Genomic DNA, 18,549 nt, shown 5'->3' on the forward strand with positions numbered 1-18,549 from the left:
AAGAGTTAAACTAGTTAGCACAATAACTGGTCAGCATTTACATAGCAAGTATCCATTTAGATACATCGTCCTTACTCTCATCTTAGTGTGTGACACACTATTACTACAAAGTAAAGAGTTAACCCATTGCGGATCGTATTGTTTTGGCGCGCGGGGCACGAATTAATTTACGGTCAGTGGCCGACGAACGAACAGCAATGGTGCGCCACATCGTATCGCTCGCTATTGTATACTAGAATATTCAGCTGTGAAGGTATTCGTTCAGATGGAACATGGGCCTGCTGGGGTATCCGTGATGTAGGAACGATAACACGCGATCAAGGTTCCGGGGTGGCAGGGATGATGTCTGATTCATAGTCTAAATAAAGCGGCTCGGGCGAAGTGATTACAACATCCGGGCCATTGTCTAGACTAAACCCGCCAATATGTACGTCTGCGTCGTTTAGTTGTGTCACTAACCTCAAAGGTATTATACGAGTAATAACAACTGAGGAAAACACCCAATCAAGAGTGCTAAAAAGCAGAGAGTAAACTCATATGAATGGTTTTTCAACTTCGACATACAACTGCGATCTGTAGGATATTTATAAAACTGGTGAAAACACTAAACGTAGACCGTTGTTAAACACACTTAGTTGACAAGTGAAGACGATCGCCCGATCTATCAGACATTAAAAGAACTATTTGGAGGGAAACTTAAAAGTAGACTGCTTTTGCAACCTGAGCTCGTCATCGTGCCGTTAGGCCCAGCCGCTGCGTGACGAGCCCAGCTCGTCAGTGATCCGCAATGGGTTAAACTAGTTAGCACAATAACTGGTCAACATTTACATAGCAAGTATCCATTTATATACATATTCCTTACTATCATCTTAGTGTGTGACACACTATTACTACAAAGTAAAGAGTTAAACTAGTTAGCACAATAACTGGTCAACATTTACATAGCAAGTATCCATTTATATACATATTCCTGACTATCATCTTAGTGTGAGACACACAATTACTACAAAGTAAAGAGAAACTAGTTAGCACAATAACTGGTCAACATTTACATAGCAAGTATCCATTTAGATACATCTTCCTGACTCTCATCTTAGTGTGACACACTATACGTTGCTAATAATTTCCTATAACTTAATATATACTTTGTTTACTGCATAAGAGCTTTTTTACAATATTGGGATAAATCATTTATACTCTATGGCTCAAATAATACTATTAACTTCTTGCATTTTTTTTGTATTGAACAAGTACGCACAAATTAATTTTATTCATAAAGAAAATTATTTTCTCATATTTACAGAAGTATTTATATCTTAATATTTCTTATTAAATCTGACAACTTTTGTAAATTTTGGATTTCCTTCAAAACATTTATGATTTAATAAAAATAATGCTTGAAAGTAGGACTTAGTAAAAAGTTTTGAAACATATCTTATTATGTCATGTTAACAGTTTTTTTTTATTTTGTACTTTTTATTTTATTTTACGTAGTGCTGAAAACAGGATAACTATGTTGAACATTTACCATTGCACAGGTCTAGAGTGAAATGGGTAATTTAAAAGTTCAACCCAGTATTTATACCTAATAACAGTTGTGCTTTATAGGGTTGATATGAAGAATCGGACATTTAAAACGTACGATTTCTACCGAAATCACCAAGATCAATTGACACCAACAGGGCTTGCATTCTGTCAGGTAGACTGGGATCTGTCTGTGTCGCACTTCTTCCACACAGTTATGGACATGGATGAACCAGTGTACGAGTACGACTTTAATCCCCCTTATCATCCCAAGCAGAAAATGTTCCCTATAAGGCAGCCCTTCAATCTGTAAGTTAGCGTATCTTTGTAAGATGAAATCATTACACTATTACATTAAGTTACACTATTTTATTTCAAGGTTAAATGGAAGTTTTTAGTTATATGGAGAAATCGTATAACATGTTTGCTTATGATGGTTTTGTAGAGGTGTGCAAGTAATCACCAGGAATACATAATTTTCATCTGCATACAGGATGATAAAAATATTTCTAAATCCATACAAACTTTTTAGAAATTTCTAAATTTTTAAAGCATGCTTCCAGTACACACAACATTTTTCAAATAGCAACTCTTTATGTAGGGCCTACATCACTGAAGAAGGGAAAAAATAGATTTGTCATAAGTCAAAGGTCTTTATCTATTTTCTAGGTATTCGAGGGAAAGATTTCATGGTAAATGTACAAAAATAGTCCTATTTAGTTATTAATAAAAGAATAAATTCAAAATACTCAGTGTTGTTATTAGTTATAAAAATGAAAATACCAGATAATTCACTATTACGATTTGTTTTCATCACCAATAGTGACTGAAAACAGTTATGATTATGGTATGTCTTTTTGTTCTTGTAGTTTTATCTAAACTCTAAAAGGGTAATTTCATACCCGAATACGTAATCTATGTTAACCCTTTGCACGCCGGCCCATTTTCAATAAGTACGTGCCTAAAGAGCCAAGGCAAATTTGAAGCTTGTTGCATGGGCATACATAATGTACCATAACTTTTTTATATTTTCAACATAATTTAATGATTTTTTCACTGTTGTTTATCTCATTACACATTCATTTGGAATGTGTATATATTTATGTACATTATTAGCATAAATGTACATGTATTTGAAAATCCTCTTGACAAAAAAATTTTAACAAAAAAAATTTTTTTGTGACTACAATAAGTGGTCAAGAAACACATATTTTGTAAAAAAGTAACACGTACCAGTAAACTATATTTAATAACCTATTAGTGTACAGAATTTGAAAAGCTTACCTTATGTGGAAGTATGTTTTTTGTTTTTTCCAAAAATCTTGTACGTATAATCAGATATGATGTTGGTGTAAACTAATAGCACTGTAGCATATATAATAAGTTAAAAAACTGAAAATTGCACACATACACAATATTACTTGTCTTTTTGTCCTTTCTAACCAAAAAACTAACACTAATAGTCATATTTACATTATTTACAAGTAGGTTAAAATGTCGTAACACCGGTGCTGTCCAAAACAGAGAGGATGAATACCTCTCTGACAATTTTTACATATCAATTTAGATTTCTTTCTAGGACCTCCACTTGCAGTGCTAATTTTACTACACACACAACAGTTTCTTTCTTTATTTCCAGGTAAGTGTTCCATACCAAAACCATTCACTCCATTTCCACCGGCCATATTTCGGGGTTGATTGTTTGTGTCTAGCCATTCTTGGGATAGGTCTTCAATTATGCTTATTGTAAACTGAAGCCTTGACAACTGCTTCCCAGTGCAATTCTCTTTGTACAGTATGTAACAATTCAAAATCATGCGGGCAAATACATTGAAAGTAACCTTTTTCAAATATTTGAGTGTTCTTCGCTCATCCAGGTAACAGTACAACATCTGATCTGATCCATCTACTCCTCCCATGTACTTATTGTACTGATCAATCATGTCAGGTTTCATTTGTATTTCGTCTCCATTGTATCTCTTTTTTACCTTTTCCACAGATTTTACTGTACCTTTTGTGGAGAGAAGGATTACAGGTTTCTTTTGAGATTTTTTGTCCCTATAGGCTAACATAAGTAAGTTATCATTTCTCATGTACATCTCTTGACCAACGTTCAACTTTGCCTTTATTTGATCAGGAATCCCCTTCCTATTTCTTCTAATAGTCCCGGTTATATAAGTTGATTTGCTAAATAAATATTTAGTTAATGAAATGGAACTGAAAAAATTGTCTACAAACAAGTGGTAGCCTTTCCCTAAGTATTGTCCGATGCTCAGTAGCCTTGTAACAACTCTATAAGCAAGTCCATGTTCAGAGTGTCCATCCTCATCCCTTTTACCCTTGTAGCATGTAAATCCTAGGCAATACTTAGAAATAGAATCACATATCATCCACAACTTGATACCCCATTTATGGTGGTGTTTATTGGGGAGATATTGTAGTAGCTGTGAATGACTTTTTGTTCCAACAAGACTTTCATCGATAGAAAGTTCTCTATGTGGAGTATAATAAGTCCTGAACAGTCTATTGACATGTTCTAACAATGGTTGAAACTTTCCAGCAGGATCATACCCAGGTTCACCAGTTTTAGGGAGGATACGGTTATCAACTAAATGAAAAAATTGAAGGATGGCTTCAAAACGGTTTCGGCTGAACATCTCACGAAACCAAGGACTTGACTGCGACTTTAGTGTTGACCAATAAATGTCTATTGTCGGTTTCTTATTGAGCCCCATATTCAAGATGACGGCTAAAAATGCCCTAATTTCTGCAAGTGAAACAGGTCGCCAATTATGCATTCTAGCACTAGGTGACAAATTTGGGTGGTTTTGCATGTAGTCATTGGCATAGCGATTAGTCTCAGTAACAATGGTTTGGAGTAAATTTAGAGTAAAAAATAAATTAAAATATTGAATTGGCTTTGCATCACCTTGAGGACAATGTTTTGGGCCAGGTATTTCAGTGAAAACAAAGTTTGTACTATTGCCAGGGTCATCATTTCCATTAGTTATTTATTCTCCAATTACAGTCTTCAGGAATGGCTTGATTGCCTAATCGTGCTCTATTGTTGAGTTGATTTGTAATATTATTAGGCCTAGGGCTAGCTAAATTATTTGGATCGGCAACAAAAGTATCTGGCAGAATATGAGGAGGCCTACCCCTTGGTCTACCGCTAGGCCTACCTGTAGAAGTAGATGGTAACTGTTCTTCATCTGATGAATAGCCTAAATTATCCGACAGCACAAAGTCAGGGTCTTCATCGGTATCATCCAAAATATCACTAATATGTTCATCTTCACAAGAATCAGAATCTACAGTTGATTCCTCTGATTCTAAAATATTGTCTACATATTCATCGCCGAGATCGTCATCCACAACATTCACTCCCGCTTCATTTAGTCCACTAACTAAAGTATTTTCACTAACTGGTGACTTATTACGCCCTCGTTTACTCATTTTACAATATAAATATAAGTAATACACATAAAAAGTTCTTCAGAAAACAATATAAGCAAACAAACATAAACGTAAACAGCACGATGCAGACGGCTTGTTACAGTATGGCACAGACTGATCGTCGGAACAGCTGCTACCACCAAAGTCAAAACAAATAATATAAATCAAAGCAAATAACTGTTCCAAATAGCATAAAACCACTTTTAACTTATGATTAAACTATTTAACTATCGAATAGTCGAATTTCAAATGATTTAAGTATTTTATAAGCCGACTATCGTAAATAAAACGAACGTACTAGTATAGCGGACGCTGGCCGTTTTCGCCAAAATGGCCGACATCCGTGTAGAAGGTACGTTGGCGTGCAAAGGGTTAAATTCATTAACTACAAATGCAAAAATAAACATTAACTCTCTAAGTGGGAAGCGACGTCTTAGAAGTCGCTTCACATTGCCACTTATTGCTAGGCAACCGATAATTATTTTTACGCCTAGTTTGCACAGTTGCGTTCACCACTAAATTTCAAATACATTTCATATAGTATCATCAACATCACGATGAAATAATCAATGGTACTAACTGAAATAATCCTAAGTTTTCTCCCACGGTTATTTTTACAGACAATTATTACACAAAACTTCCATTGGCCCGTGAGTTGCTAAGTAAAAACACTTTTATAACAGGAACAATTAATAAAAACTCCAAAGAACTTGCTAAAAGTATTGTTAGTGCTAATTTAGGGGTACAAGAGAGCATTTACTACAGGCAGGATGACATTCTTTTGGTAAAATACAAACAAAAAAAAAACCTGTTATACTGTTGACAACTGGCTGTCACGCAGAAGATGAATTGGTTACGAGCAAAAGTTTATTGGTGTCCAGGGTGTAACTGCGGTATTCACCCTCTTTGTTACCCTAAACTCCAGCAATTTTATAGGCCTTACACAACAGGGAGGAAAATGCAAGCAACTTCTAGCGATTCTGACTAGAAAAAGTGTTTTTTCTAGATTCAGTTTTTCCAATATAACTTTTTCAGTGTTGTAAATAGAAAAAATATTATTGAAGGTTTTTTGTTTAGAATTAAATTGTGAATAAAGATTGCATTTAACATAATCTCATAGGAATGGCATTTTTAAAGTTACAGAACGTAAAAATAAAAAGTTTGGTGGAGAAAAAAACGTTTTTTTCGAACATTTGTGTGGATATCATAAAAAAAAGGTTAAGGTATGTAAAAAATAACTATACTATGTTATTCTATAGTTTATTACGAAAAAATTTATATATAACAAGCATTGCTCATATTAGAATTTACATTTTATTTTAAAATTATAAGATAGTCCTGCTTGACTCTGAAAAATAGCCCGCCATTCCAGCAACATATTACTGCCACTTAGAGGGTTAAGGAATAGAGAAAAACTATAACAAACTGTAAAAATTGTTTTATCTTCATTATAAATTTAAAATGAAACAGCACACACCTAACATGGATATTTAAAAAGATGTTGGAAACTATCATTTCCAGTTTTATAAATTTTTGAAAAAGGTCTTGTATGTCATGGATATTTGAGTTTACACAGGTAAATGCTACTATAAAAAAAGATATATAGAATATTTATAGGTTTTAATACTGCCAATTTGAAAACAGCAGGAAATAAAGACTGTGTTCACAGAAATGTTTTCTTTTTAGTTAACTTAAATATAAAGTGATGTGTAATCCATGTTTGTATTTGAATATTTTCAGAAATGGGATTACCCCATAATGGATCTTGTGGCGACAAAAATATTTTCCATAATTCCCCATGGTTGAAATAGTGAAGTTTAGTTTAAACCATTTATGTTCCCATATTGTATAACAAACTACAAGAAAACCACCGCCTTAAATTAATTCTAATACACTAATATTTTGACAAAAATAATCCCATTACACAATGTAACATTTAGTAATTAGATGTAAAAGGTGTATTTAGTATGTTGTATTATTATGTGGTAAACATTATCATTTGTGTACTTTCCAGCATTGCCTAGGGGATCAAGTAAGAAAAAATGAAAATGTGTGGATTTATGTGTAACATTTTTATTTGGTATTCACAAATTGAATCTCTAAAGAGCTTACTTAATAGATACAAGTTCTTTAAAACAAATTTAACTATGGCTAAGGTAGGGACCACCAGAAAGTGCAATTGAGGGAGAAGCCTATTTGGCATGTGCCCTTGGAGCAGCCAACGCGGACTGAACAACATTGTGAAATTTGTTCACTGCTGTAACCACAAGTCGTGCAGGTACAGAGTACTTAACCCTTTCAGGGCCAGGAGCAAATATGAGATGTTGCAAAATTTTTTCACATTTCATATCCCCTTGTGACATAATCTGTTTTTTCGAAGAGGGCAGAAAGCACACCGTGGCTTTTGTCCTTCTTGACGAGGTGCAGGCTCAGGTGGAGGAAGTTGAGCAACACGTCTTATTTTCTGACGAAGTTTGCAAGAAAGGTTTGGTACTATTGCTCTTCTAACTAGATGCAGTTTAATCAGTTGTGTTGCAAGTTCTGTAAGGTAGTTTCTTCTTACCATGGACACTTGAGTGTTGCTGTTGAGGATGATCTGTGTGTTTATTCCACCAATGTTCAACATTGAACAAAACAGTGTCAGAGGCCACCGATGACTGATTCTGGATACGCTGTACTCACTCTTCATCCTGTCTACAACGTCAACTGTTCCTTTCGTCAGGTTGTAAAAGGATATCACCTCTGGTTTACAGAGGTCTCCAGAACATTCGTCGATAGTATCATCTTTGTGCATTGTAGAGATCATGAGCACATTTTTGTTCTTTTTAGGCACATAAGAAGCAAGAAGACACCTGTTAGGGGATTTGCCATAAAAAAATAGAGAGCTGTTTACTGGACGATCCTTGATGAAAGTGGCCTGAGGTGGCAACTGAGGCTTGTTTTACGGATGGTACCAACTACCGTCAGTCTATGGTTCGCAAAAAGATCATTTGCAAGAGGGATTCCGGTGAAATAGTTGTCCATTGTGATGTTTCGGCCAGAATTACTTATAGGTGCAATTAGTCACTTCACAACACTAGCTGCATCGTTATCTACATAAAATGGCCCCGGAGGTTGTTTGGCAGCATACACTTCCAAATTGTATGTGTAAAAGGTACGGGAATCTACCAGAGCATAAATCTTAATCCCGTACTTCGCTGGTTTGTTCGGTATGTACTGGCGAAACTTACAACGCCTTCGAAATCCATCTAACATTTCGTCTAAGGTTGCATATTCACTTATTGTATAGGAACCTTGACACTTTTCTACAAATTTGACAAATCAGATCACGAATTGGGGCAAGATGTCGCTCATCTCGGGTGTTCATGTCATTAAATCTAAGAGCTTGAAGTAACGTTTGGAACCGTCTCTTAGACATCGTTGCCACAAAAATATCAGGAGCAGTTCCATCAGTACGCCACAATTCTTCAACATGTAAGTGACCGGCTTTTTTAACACCCATTAGGTACAACATACCTATTACAGCTAGTAGCTCAGTGGCGTCGGTTTGAGGACAATCTCTTTGTCCTCTTGTGTACGAATCACACATCAAAAGTAACCTTTGATTCGTATAACAGACTATTTCTTCAATTACGTCATCGGGGGAAAAAAGTCTTCAACTATCTAAAACTGATTTACTGTTTTTGGCTAAACCTTTGGTACCAGGCAATTTCGTTACTAAATTTTGTCTAATAGTTCTTGTAGTTGCAGAGGTTGGCTTGTGATTGTGCCAAGATGCAATGCCATCTTTTCCAACAGTATGGCCTACAGTGACATTTATTGACGTTGATTTATTTGTGCAGCAGGTTGAGGCTCGGTTGGTTCTTGATGGCCTAAGTCAACATTATCTATGTCCATAGATTCTATACCTTCCTCATCACCCGTTTGTTCAGAAGCAGTGTCGTGATTGCTGTGTTCACTTTCTGCATCAGACACAGTAACGTTTCCATGTGGATCTCCATTGACAACTTCATTCTCGTCTTCCTCTTCATTCAACCATGATAGTATACGAAACTCACTATTTGGAAGATCCATTATGCCCCACCTAAGCATAAAAACACAAAAAGAATCAGATTTACAGTATTAGTGTCCAAACAAAACTAAAAAAAGACACTCACATGGTTACTCGCGCGCCCTTAGAATTTTACTAACATAAAGAGTTACACGATTACTCACGTGTTAGATTCCTATTAACACTATGTGTGCGGCGCTCTTTTATCCCCTCCACTGCACCATAACGCCACTTAAGAGATGGAAAATTTCAAAAAATGGCAGCAGAATACTTAAGGGAGGCAATGATGAAGCGGCGGCACTGTTAAAATTTTGTTGCAACTTTTATGTAAAAAATAGCAAAACTGTTAGATATTTTCTAACACGGGAGTAATCGCCGGTTAAGATTTTGGTTGAAACTGTTGTTCATTGTCTCATTACTTAAAAAGTTTCTGTCTGTCAATGAGCTAGAAACTTCAGATGACATGTCAAACAATGTCAAAGACAAATAGACAACAATGAAAAACACCAACTTTAATCATAAAATAGTTAGGGTGAATTTGATCTGATCGTACCAGCTGTAGCCGATATAGAACAGTAAGCTAAGGCTATATACTCTGGCTGAAACATTGGTAGAATATAACAATGAGCAAAAGAAGAAACATATTCCAACATAAATCTTTTTTACGAATGTTAGTTTTAAAACAATGACAATTTACAGTATTCGTAAACTGTAATGTTTTCTTTACTTTTTGAGGCTTTACTTGTTTATAACTTTTTCTTTCTTTTCCTTTTCCTCCAATATGTTATCCATATATCTAAAACATCTTATGATCTTTTTTTTACAAAATTTAGCTTTTCTACAGTCATTTATTTGAAATTAATGTTTAATTTGAATGATAAAATAACTAAACTAGCCCTGTTTGTGATTTTTTTCAGGTACATGGATCGCTATCGAGATGCAAAACAAATCGCCAAAGAATACTTGTTGAAGAAGCTGAAAAACAGCCACCCATTCAAAGATCCAAAACCTTCCCTTAAATATCCCAATGCTGTGCCAGTTTACCATGACCTAAATGAAAGGCTTCATGGAGGGATACCATCTTGGCTGAAAAGAGAAAAGATCAAAGAAAGGCTTGGACATGGAAGAATTAATGATTATTAATTAATAATTTTAGATGGTGTGTTTGAGTTTTGTTATAAATAAAGTACCTGAAAGCTCAAAATTGTTTTATTAACAGATATAACAATTTCAATATTTATTCAAACTATTATGTCATTTTTTGCCTTGAGTGTAGCCTGGCTATCAGAGAGGATTAAGTATTCTGCTCCTTTTGGCCTCATTTGTATGAGTCTTCTGGCACATGATTCTATTACCATGACCTCTGCTTGGAAGACCATTGCGTGTTTAGCTAAGGTCACAGCTAGGTTAAATCTTGGTCCGTAAATACTAAATCTTGCCCTAAAATCAAGGCATGAACCATCTGTATAGAACTTCTGGACTCCTTTAGTAGGGTAGGCCTCCTTTTTACTCAATTTTCCCCTATCTTCAATAGAGACCATGTATGGTTTTACAAAGGAATATTTCTTAACCATACTTTCTGATACATTGGTTATCATTTCAGCCTCAAGAAATTCCTGGTTTATTTTCATGTGCCCTTCTGAGGTGATACACTTATCACCTTTGTACCCAGAAACTTCATACTTAATGCAGCTGTCTTCATCACTTCCTGCCCCAAAGGTGTGTATCCCAGAACCTGCTTCAAGTGTAAGGGTGGGACAGGAGCTCATTACCCCTTTGATGCTTACACAAGCTAACCTTTGAAGACTGTAGCCTCCTGGCAGCGTTTTTTGTTCTACTTTCAGCACTACTAACTACACTAATTTATTTATTTATACACGGTTGTCACCATTTTTACAAAGTAATATAATAAATAGATCATGTACCACAAGATGGCAATATATACAATCAAAACAAAACAAAACTTCATCTTAAGTGAATCATACTCATGCAACAGGAGAGAAGCCAAGAAAATTATGTACATGCAAACAATAAAATATGCTAAACACAATAAACTACTATGCATAAATAAACAACTGTCAGACATGCAATACATTTGATTCATTATGACTATGTTCATGCACGAGCAGTCTGTACAGATTCATATACCATAAAACAAACTAATACAACAACCAACAACATGCAACCAGTACATGCCATTAATATCTAAAATATACAGTTTATATACAAAATAAATATATTAAATAATAAATAACAATAATATCTACATAGAAAAACACATTGAAAATAACAAAAGTTACAAAAAAAAAAAAAAAAAAAAAAAAAACAAAATAACAAAGTAATATAATAAATAGATCATGTTCCACAAGATGGCAATATATACAATCAAAACAAAACAAAACTTCATCTTAAGTGAATCATACTCATGCAACAGGAGAGAAGCCAAGAAAATTATGTACATGCAAACAATACAATATGCTAAATACAATATGCTAAACACAATAAACTACTATGCATAAATAAACAACTGTCAGACATGCAATACATTTGATTCATTATGACTAGTTCATGCACGAGCAGTCTGTACAGATTCATATACCATAAAACAAACTAATACAACAACCAACAACATGCAACCAGTACATGCCATTAATATCTAAAATATACAGTTTATATACAAAATAAATATATTAAATAATAAATAACAATAATATCTACATAGAAAAACACATTGAAAATAACTGCAATATCGGCAAGGTGCAATAACTATTTACGAAATATAGTAGGGCAATAATCAACAAATACAGTAACTAGTACAACTCAACAATAAAATACAAAAGAGCTATAAAACGAACTGGTAAACAATGCTCTAACTATCCAGTATCAGATAATGCTTACATAGTGTAGCCCAATAATAAAAATATCCTTTTCAGCGATGACACACTATTACAAAAAAAGTCGTGGTGATGGCAGATTAGGTTACCAAGCCGGTGTAATCTGGGGATGACACTGTGAAATTCATAGTTGGTGGAGCAATGCTGTACACAGAAGATGTCCAGAGAGCGAGTTCTACCAGGTACTCTGAGATTGATGAGGTGGAGTAACTCCGAGCAATCGATATCTCCAGTGAGGATCTTCTGTAGAAACACCAGGTCATGCAGTCTCCTTCTCGCATATAATGGAGCCAGCCCCAATTGATCCGCTACCAACTCCAAGGGAACTTCACTGTAGTTGTATCCCAGCTTGGTACCAATTATCCTAACAAAGCGATCTTGTATGCTCTGCAGTCGCTGAATATGTCCAAGTTGGTAGGGACACCACACAACACAGCCGTACTCCAACACAGATCTAACTAGCGCTGTGTATGCTATCTTCATCGCCTCAACACTAAGACCGCTTCTAGAAGTCCTTATGATAAACCCCAACATCTTAGCAGCCTTCCCGGTGATTACGTCTATGTGTAACTCAGGGCTTAGATCTGAAGACAACCCAATTCCAAGGTCTCTAATGTGAGACTTACGGCAAAGTGTGGTGTTGCTTAGACAGTAATCAAACATCAAAGGCTTGGAGTTCCTGTGAAATGTTACAATAGCACACTTCTCGGCATTCAGTCTCATTCCGTTGAGTAGGCACCACTCCTCGATTCTCTCTTAACCCTCCGAGTGGTGAAAGACGCTGCAGCGTCTATTAAATCTCGTTCGCGAGTGGCAAAGACGCTCTAGCGTCTATTAACGCAAGCCTCTCTTGTTCCGGTATTTCCGATGTTATGCCGCGACTTAAACGCTATATATTAGGTATGGTTAGAAAGACCAGATTCTAAACTTTAATTTGATATAGTATTTAGATATGCTGGTACTAATGGAACTCTTACAAACGGTTCATCCACCTACTGTACTACCTCCTGGACCAAGTGTAGGTCTTCTTCACGGGATTGCTTATTTACCAGACTTTGTGCAGTGTGTGTACACACCAAAAAAGGGGGTAAAAGTCACTTCTGGTGCCCAACTTGTAATTTTGGGGTTCATAGGGAGTGTTTCCCTTACCTGGCACATTATTGGAGGCCTCTCAAACTAGGAAGAATGATGAGGAATGAGGTTGGCTCTGATACTGACTAAAATGCAGTAAAAAACATGTACATAAAAGTTTCGATCAGCAAATAGTGCGTTGTTTTTAGGAATAATACATATAACGGATACATATTTTTGTTCAGAATTAAAATTTAAACAAAATGGCTATTTTGGATTTGTGTTAAAAAATTAAGTTTAGGAACATTTACTCAGCCTAATATAAAACAAAAAAATTTGAATTTTTATTTTGGGAATTCAACCCATTGGTTTTTTACACCAATCCAAGGTAAGTGTTTCATATTATTACCATTCTACTCTGTGTGTTATGAAGTTTAAATCGATGTATGATATGTCATACTTATATAATATACAGGATTTTATATAAATTTTCTTTTGCGAACATACAAAAGCAATAAAAATGTCCCGCCACTTGGAGAAAAAAGTACCGCCACTCGGAGGGTTAAAGTTACGTTGTAACAGATGGCAATCCTCAATGGATGAAATAGGACAAAAAACCTTAATATCATCAGCGAAAAGTAAGCATCTTACGTTGATAACATCCACCAAGTCATTGAGAAATACAGTAAACAAGAATGGGCCCAGATGAGATCCCTGAGGCACCTCCGATGTAGCATAAAAAGGCCGAGAAGTGGCACCCAAAAACTTCACAGAAAGACTACGGTCTGACAGGTATGATTGAAACCATTGTAGAAGATTGCCAGTGATACCATAAGCGTTAGGTTTGGCGAGAAGATGCGGATGACTCACAGTGTCGAACGCCTTGGATAAAACTAATGCAGCCCATTGGTTTTATTATGGCTTTATAGATCCAATAAATCATTTTGGGTTTCAGTCCATGAGTCTTTAACAACTCTCAAGGGCCTTTAGACCCTCTTTAGATATCGTGTTCTGAATGTGTGGGTTCCAAGTTAACCTTTCAGGACTATGCCTAGATACTTGTCAGTGTACACCTAGATATGCATCAGTGTTTTATCCTGACACCTTGCAGAACAGGTTGTACAAGATAGAACTTTCTTTTCCTGTAAAGGTTTTCATACTATTTTTTATGGGTTAATCTGGAGACCTTTCCCATGACACCAGTTGCTTATAAAATTTATGGCTTCTTGAGTGAGGCGTACCAGCGTGCCTTTATTTTTCCCTTTGACCATATGCACCAGGTCATCAGCGTAGCATTGTAGACTTATTCCCCTCTTTTCTGCTTTAATTAGGAGGTTGTCAATCATCATTGTCCATAGGAGGGGAGACAGAACCCCTCCCTTGGGGGCATCTTTTCTGGGTTGTTATAGTTCATCCCGATCTTTGCTATAACTTGTGTACTATTTAGGAGAGCTACTATCCACTTAACAGCATCTGCGGAAACTCCAAACCATTCCAGAGCTGCCTCCATAGATTGATATTCTACTCTGTCGAAAGCTCCTTCAATATCAAAAAAGACACTTGATTATGGTTTCATTTTCTTTGAGTGTCCTCCACCGCTTCCACTAAACTGTGGTAGTTGACTTACCTTCCCCATATGCATGTTGATAGAGTGGGTGTACCTGTAAGGTTTCATCCCTTATGACTATTATTTTTTACATGGAGGTTAGATAGGTTTGGGTTGATGGATCCCTGTCCTTTTTTCACACAAACACCACAAGTGATCCTCCAGATGTTTGGAATGAATATAAGAGCATAACTGCTTCTTAAAAGAATAGTCAGTGTGAGTAGTAGAATATCCAACCCTTGTTGGAGAAGGGTTGGGTTTACTAGGATCCCTATGCAGGGTTAGAGTGATCAATTTGAAGTTTTATGAAGCCTGGCAGCCTTTGGTAGGCTGTTTGTTTTTGCAATAATTTCTCCAGGTTCTTTTATTTTTTCTAGTACTCATATAGAGTATATTGGTGAGGGATCCAGTCATCAGTCCACTCGGCCATTTTAGAATTTTTCGGGTTTTGTGTTTCTAACCTCCTAGTCCACCAAGGCACATTTTTCTCCAGCCTGTTTTTTGTCAGGGGACAGTTTTTCTTGGACTTCCTTCACCTCCTCATTTCTATATAGGCAACATTGAGCTTAATGGTGGTGCATGTCGCTCCATGTGATTTGAGGACATGGGTGTTTGTGAGCATTCTTACATTGGTCTAATGGGCAACTTATGATGGTAACAAGAAAATCAAAGAATAAATAAATTTGTATAAAACAAGACCACTGTATACCATTTTAACATGTTACATAACACATGTAGCTATAGACTTGAAATAGTGCATGCAGCCTCAGCTAAGTCTGTTACATGACACACGTGTACTCCTACCTTGTTCAATAAAAATAAAATCTTGTGAATCTCATTTTTACCAGTAGTACACATTTTATTTTTGTTTCAGACAGTTGTAAAACTATATCTTTAATGGAACAAGGTTATGCATTAACTGAATTTGTTGTTTGTTGATACATTATCCATATTCAGCTGACAAAATTAACATTGGTTCTGCTTAATTTTAAGTGAAAATAAACAAAACTAAACTATGTAACTACCTCTTTTTTTGCTTTAAAGGAACAATATTTTATTAAAAAAACCTTATTACAAATCAAAGTAATCATTCCCGTGTGGGATGAAATGTATAATAAAATAAGCTTGGAAATTAAATTATGAGCACAATTTATTGAGTTGTAATTATAATTCGAATTTACATTTGGGAATTTTATTTGTCTAAAACACCTTTGGTAATTTAGCAGTATTTATTGGGTTTACAAGTCAACAATTTTATTATTCTGGTTTTGGTTCGAATATAATCATGATTATTGTGACACTACTACAGGGTTTGGATCTAGTTATTTATTTTCATAATGACTGTAATGAGTGCATACAAAAAGACCAGACTCATCCTGCAGTTTTAGAAGGCTTTAACAATTGTTTAAGCGTCAAGGCTTGTACGATTAATGTTCAAATTCAATCAGTAAAAGTAATTTGAGTTTGTAAACCAATATTTATAAATTAATGGTAAATTCTCAATTATATTTGTTAACATAAACCCAATTATTGTACTTAAATATATAACCAATTTGATTTTATATTACTCATTTTAATTTTTAGGATTAACCCTTTGAGTGCCACAGCGTCGCTAATTTTGACGGTACGAAAAGTGCATAAAGTGCCCGCGTCGCCAATTTTGACATTTCGTATTTCGATAATATTTTATATAGTACAAGATTATTTTGGCCAAATAATCAGATGGCTGTATTCAATAGGTTCCAAACTATCAATAAATACGAGTTTTATGTTGTTTCTCTACTATTGTATCTGTGAAACATATGTTGTTTGGGTACTTATCAAGAAGCCACTATTTTTGGACGAGTTTTCCTTATCGGGTACAAAATAAATTACAGTATTAAAAACAAATGACTTTATTTAACCTATTTTGGAATTTACAAGTTATTACGACAATCTATTAAATAAAAAACTATAAGAACATTTCATTATTCGAAAATGTCAGGCCATTCATGTGTCTATTTGGAGACGATTTGGAGATAGGAAGTATGACTCATCGAGTATTTTTCGATTCATTATGGAAGAAGGAACGTATAATGAAGTTTACTTTGATCTCTGATAAGGAAAACTCGTCCAAAAATAGTGGGCTGTGATAAGTACCTGTACTATGATTCTGTCTTCCAGTCACGCGACATAGCGGACGAGTACCGTGTTGCGTAACGGCCTTTCTTGTTGTTTATGTGCCGATAACCAAGCATTTGAGTAAAAACAAAATAAAATAGTAACTTATACAGTATTTTACTGTATTTATTTACAAAAGTAATGTATGATTTGAGTTGTGTTCAAGCGAAAAACGTGAATTTTCAGTGTAAATATTATTAGGGTTATTATTTAGTAAATGTAAACTTTTATGTAAATATGTTAGCAAGTATTTGTTTCTAAATTTACTAATCATATTTATTTGTGTTGTATTAATGTTTTATTAGATTTATTGGGAAAACTACATCATTACTAAGTAATTTCTAAACTCTGACAAATGAAGTACAGTTTATAAAATGTCGGTACCGGGCAGCATTTTGTTAATACATATAATGCCATGTTTTTAAAATTCTAGAATAAGATATTACCTATGGGTTTTATTTAGAATCATATGGCCTTTATCATGGTGTAAATAAAAAAAATCTTAAAAATAACGTATACACACAAATTAGGTCGAAACTTAACTTTTTATACAAAAGTAAAAAACTTTTTTTTATAAATACTGAACTTTTTATATTTTTTATAAATCAAATTTTATTTGTAACAATATGTATCATATTCTGCATTTAATAAGAAAAAAAAACAACAACAAAATTATGGAAATCTGTTTGGTAGTTATTTTACAACAGCTTTTTTCCCAAAAGCTTACAAATATGTGAAAAACAGCGTGGCACTTTATGCATATGCCTTCGGAAAGTACCCGTGGCACTCAAAGGGTTAAGCTGGTTATGACATTTCAAGAATCATGAATTATGTTTATTGTAAGTAAAATCAAATAAATTATTTGTGGTTGCAAAAGCTAGAATTGAAAGTGAAACTAATTTAATTAATAAGTTTTAAACATCAGTAGTTGAACTTTCACCATCATGATTATTGCCATAATCACAGTGCAAATTAGAATTAGTGATTATTTCAAGGACAAAAGTTGATATCAGTAACACACTTATCTAAAGTTATCTCATGGCAACCCAATCCTACTTAAAGTGGCCCTCATTTTTAAGTGATGGCCTCACATTAGCATCTCTTATATCACTTTCTCTGTCACACATTGTTGGAGAAATCATTGTGGTGGTAATTAAGCAACTGTTGGTTTTAAAATGAGATGTTACAACACTTTCCCAGCCAAAAAAGCGATTTTCAGGAAATGTTTTTTTTGACTAATTAACAGACTTAATTTATACCTTGATAATTATTTCAAACTATAAATATTTTACCAAACTACTTAAAAATATATTATTTTAATGGCTTGATAAAATTTATATTTTTTGTGGTCGCGAAACCCAAAACATATCTTATGGCTTAACTAGAAATCTTAAGACAACGTTGCATGTCTATTTTGATACACACAAAAACACTTTCTCTTTCGAAAACATTCTCTTTATTAAGACCTAAATAGTGAACAAGTCGTCTGAGACACCCTATACATATAGCATATTTCATGTAAGGTGTCTAATCGATTGTGAGAGAAAACAAAAATATACTCACCATTTCTTACGTTCATAAATGTTAAAGCATAGTGCATGATAATTCATACGGCTGAGAGTTGAGCCTGAAATTATTCAAAAGTGAACCTATTCAATGTGTAGATAATTGTAAATGTTTTAGAGACCAAACACTTGACTTAGTGAATGCAAAACTTTAACTTTGTCAAATTTAAATCTGATTGTAAAACAAATTTAAGACTATATCTATCATACAATAATGAGCGC

At 34.7% G+C, this 18,549-nt stretch overlaps 2 protein-coding genes across 2 annotated transcripts in view; one reads left to right on the forward strand and one right to left on the reverse strand.

Moving 5' to 3' along the window:
* LOC124365060 (39S ribosomal protein L38, mitochondrial-like) overlaps positions 1-10,235 on the forward strand; it is a 35,797-nt gene extending 25,562 nt beyond the window's left edge. The window contains exons 6-7 of the mRNA XM_046820980.1: positions 1,609-1,833; positions 9,949-10,235. Coding sequence (XP_046676936.1) covers positions 1,609-1,833; positions 9,949-10,174 — 451 coding nt within the window. The 3' untranslated portion in view covers positions 10,175-10,235. The remainder of the gene's footprint in view (positions 1-1,608; positions 1,834-9,948) is intronic.
* Positions 10,236-11,925: 1,690 nt separating this feature from the next.
* Positions 11,926-12,648, reverse strand: LOC124366687. Its single transcript, XM_046823310.1, has one exon. It carries the CDS (start codon positions 12,646-12,648, stop codon positions 11,926-11,928), a length of 723 nt encoding a protein of 240 aa, XP_046679266.1.
* Positions 12,649-18,549: the final 5,901 nt, after the last annotated feature.

This window comes from Homalodisca vitripennis, chromosome 1, assembly GCF_021130785.1.
Source record: "Homalodisca vitripennis isolate AUS2020 chromosome 1, UT_GWSS_2.1, whole genome shotgun sequence".
Taxonomy (NCBI): Eukaryota; Metazoa; Arthropoda; class Insecta; order Hemiptera; family Cicadellidae; genus Homalodisca; species Homalodisca vitripennis.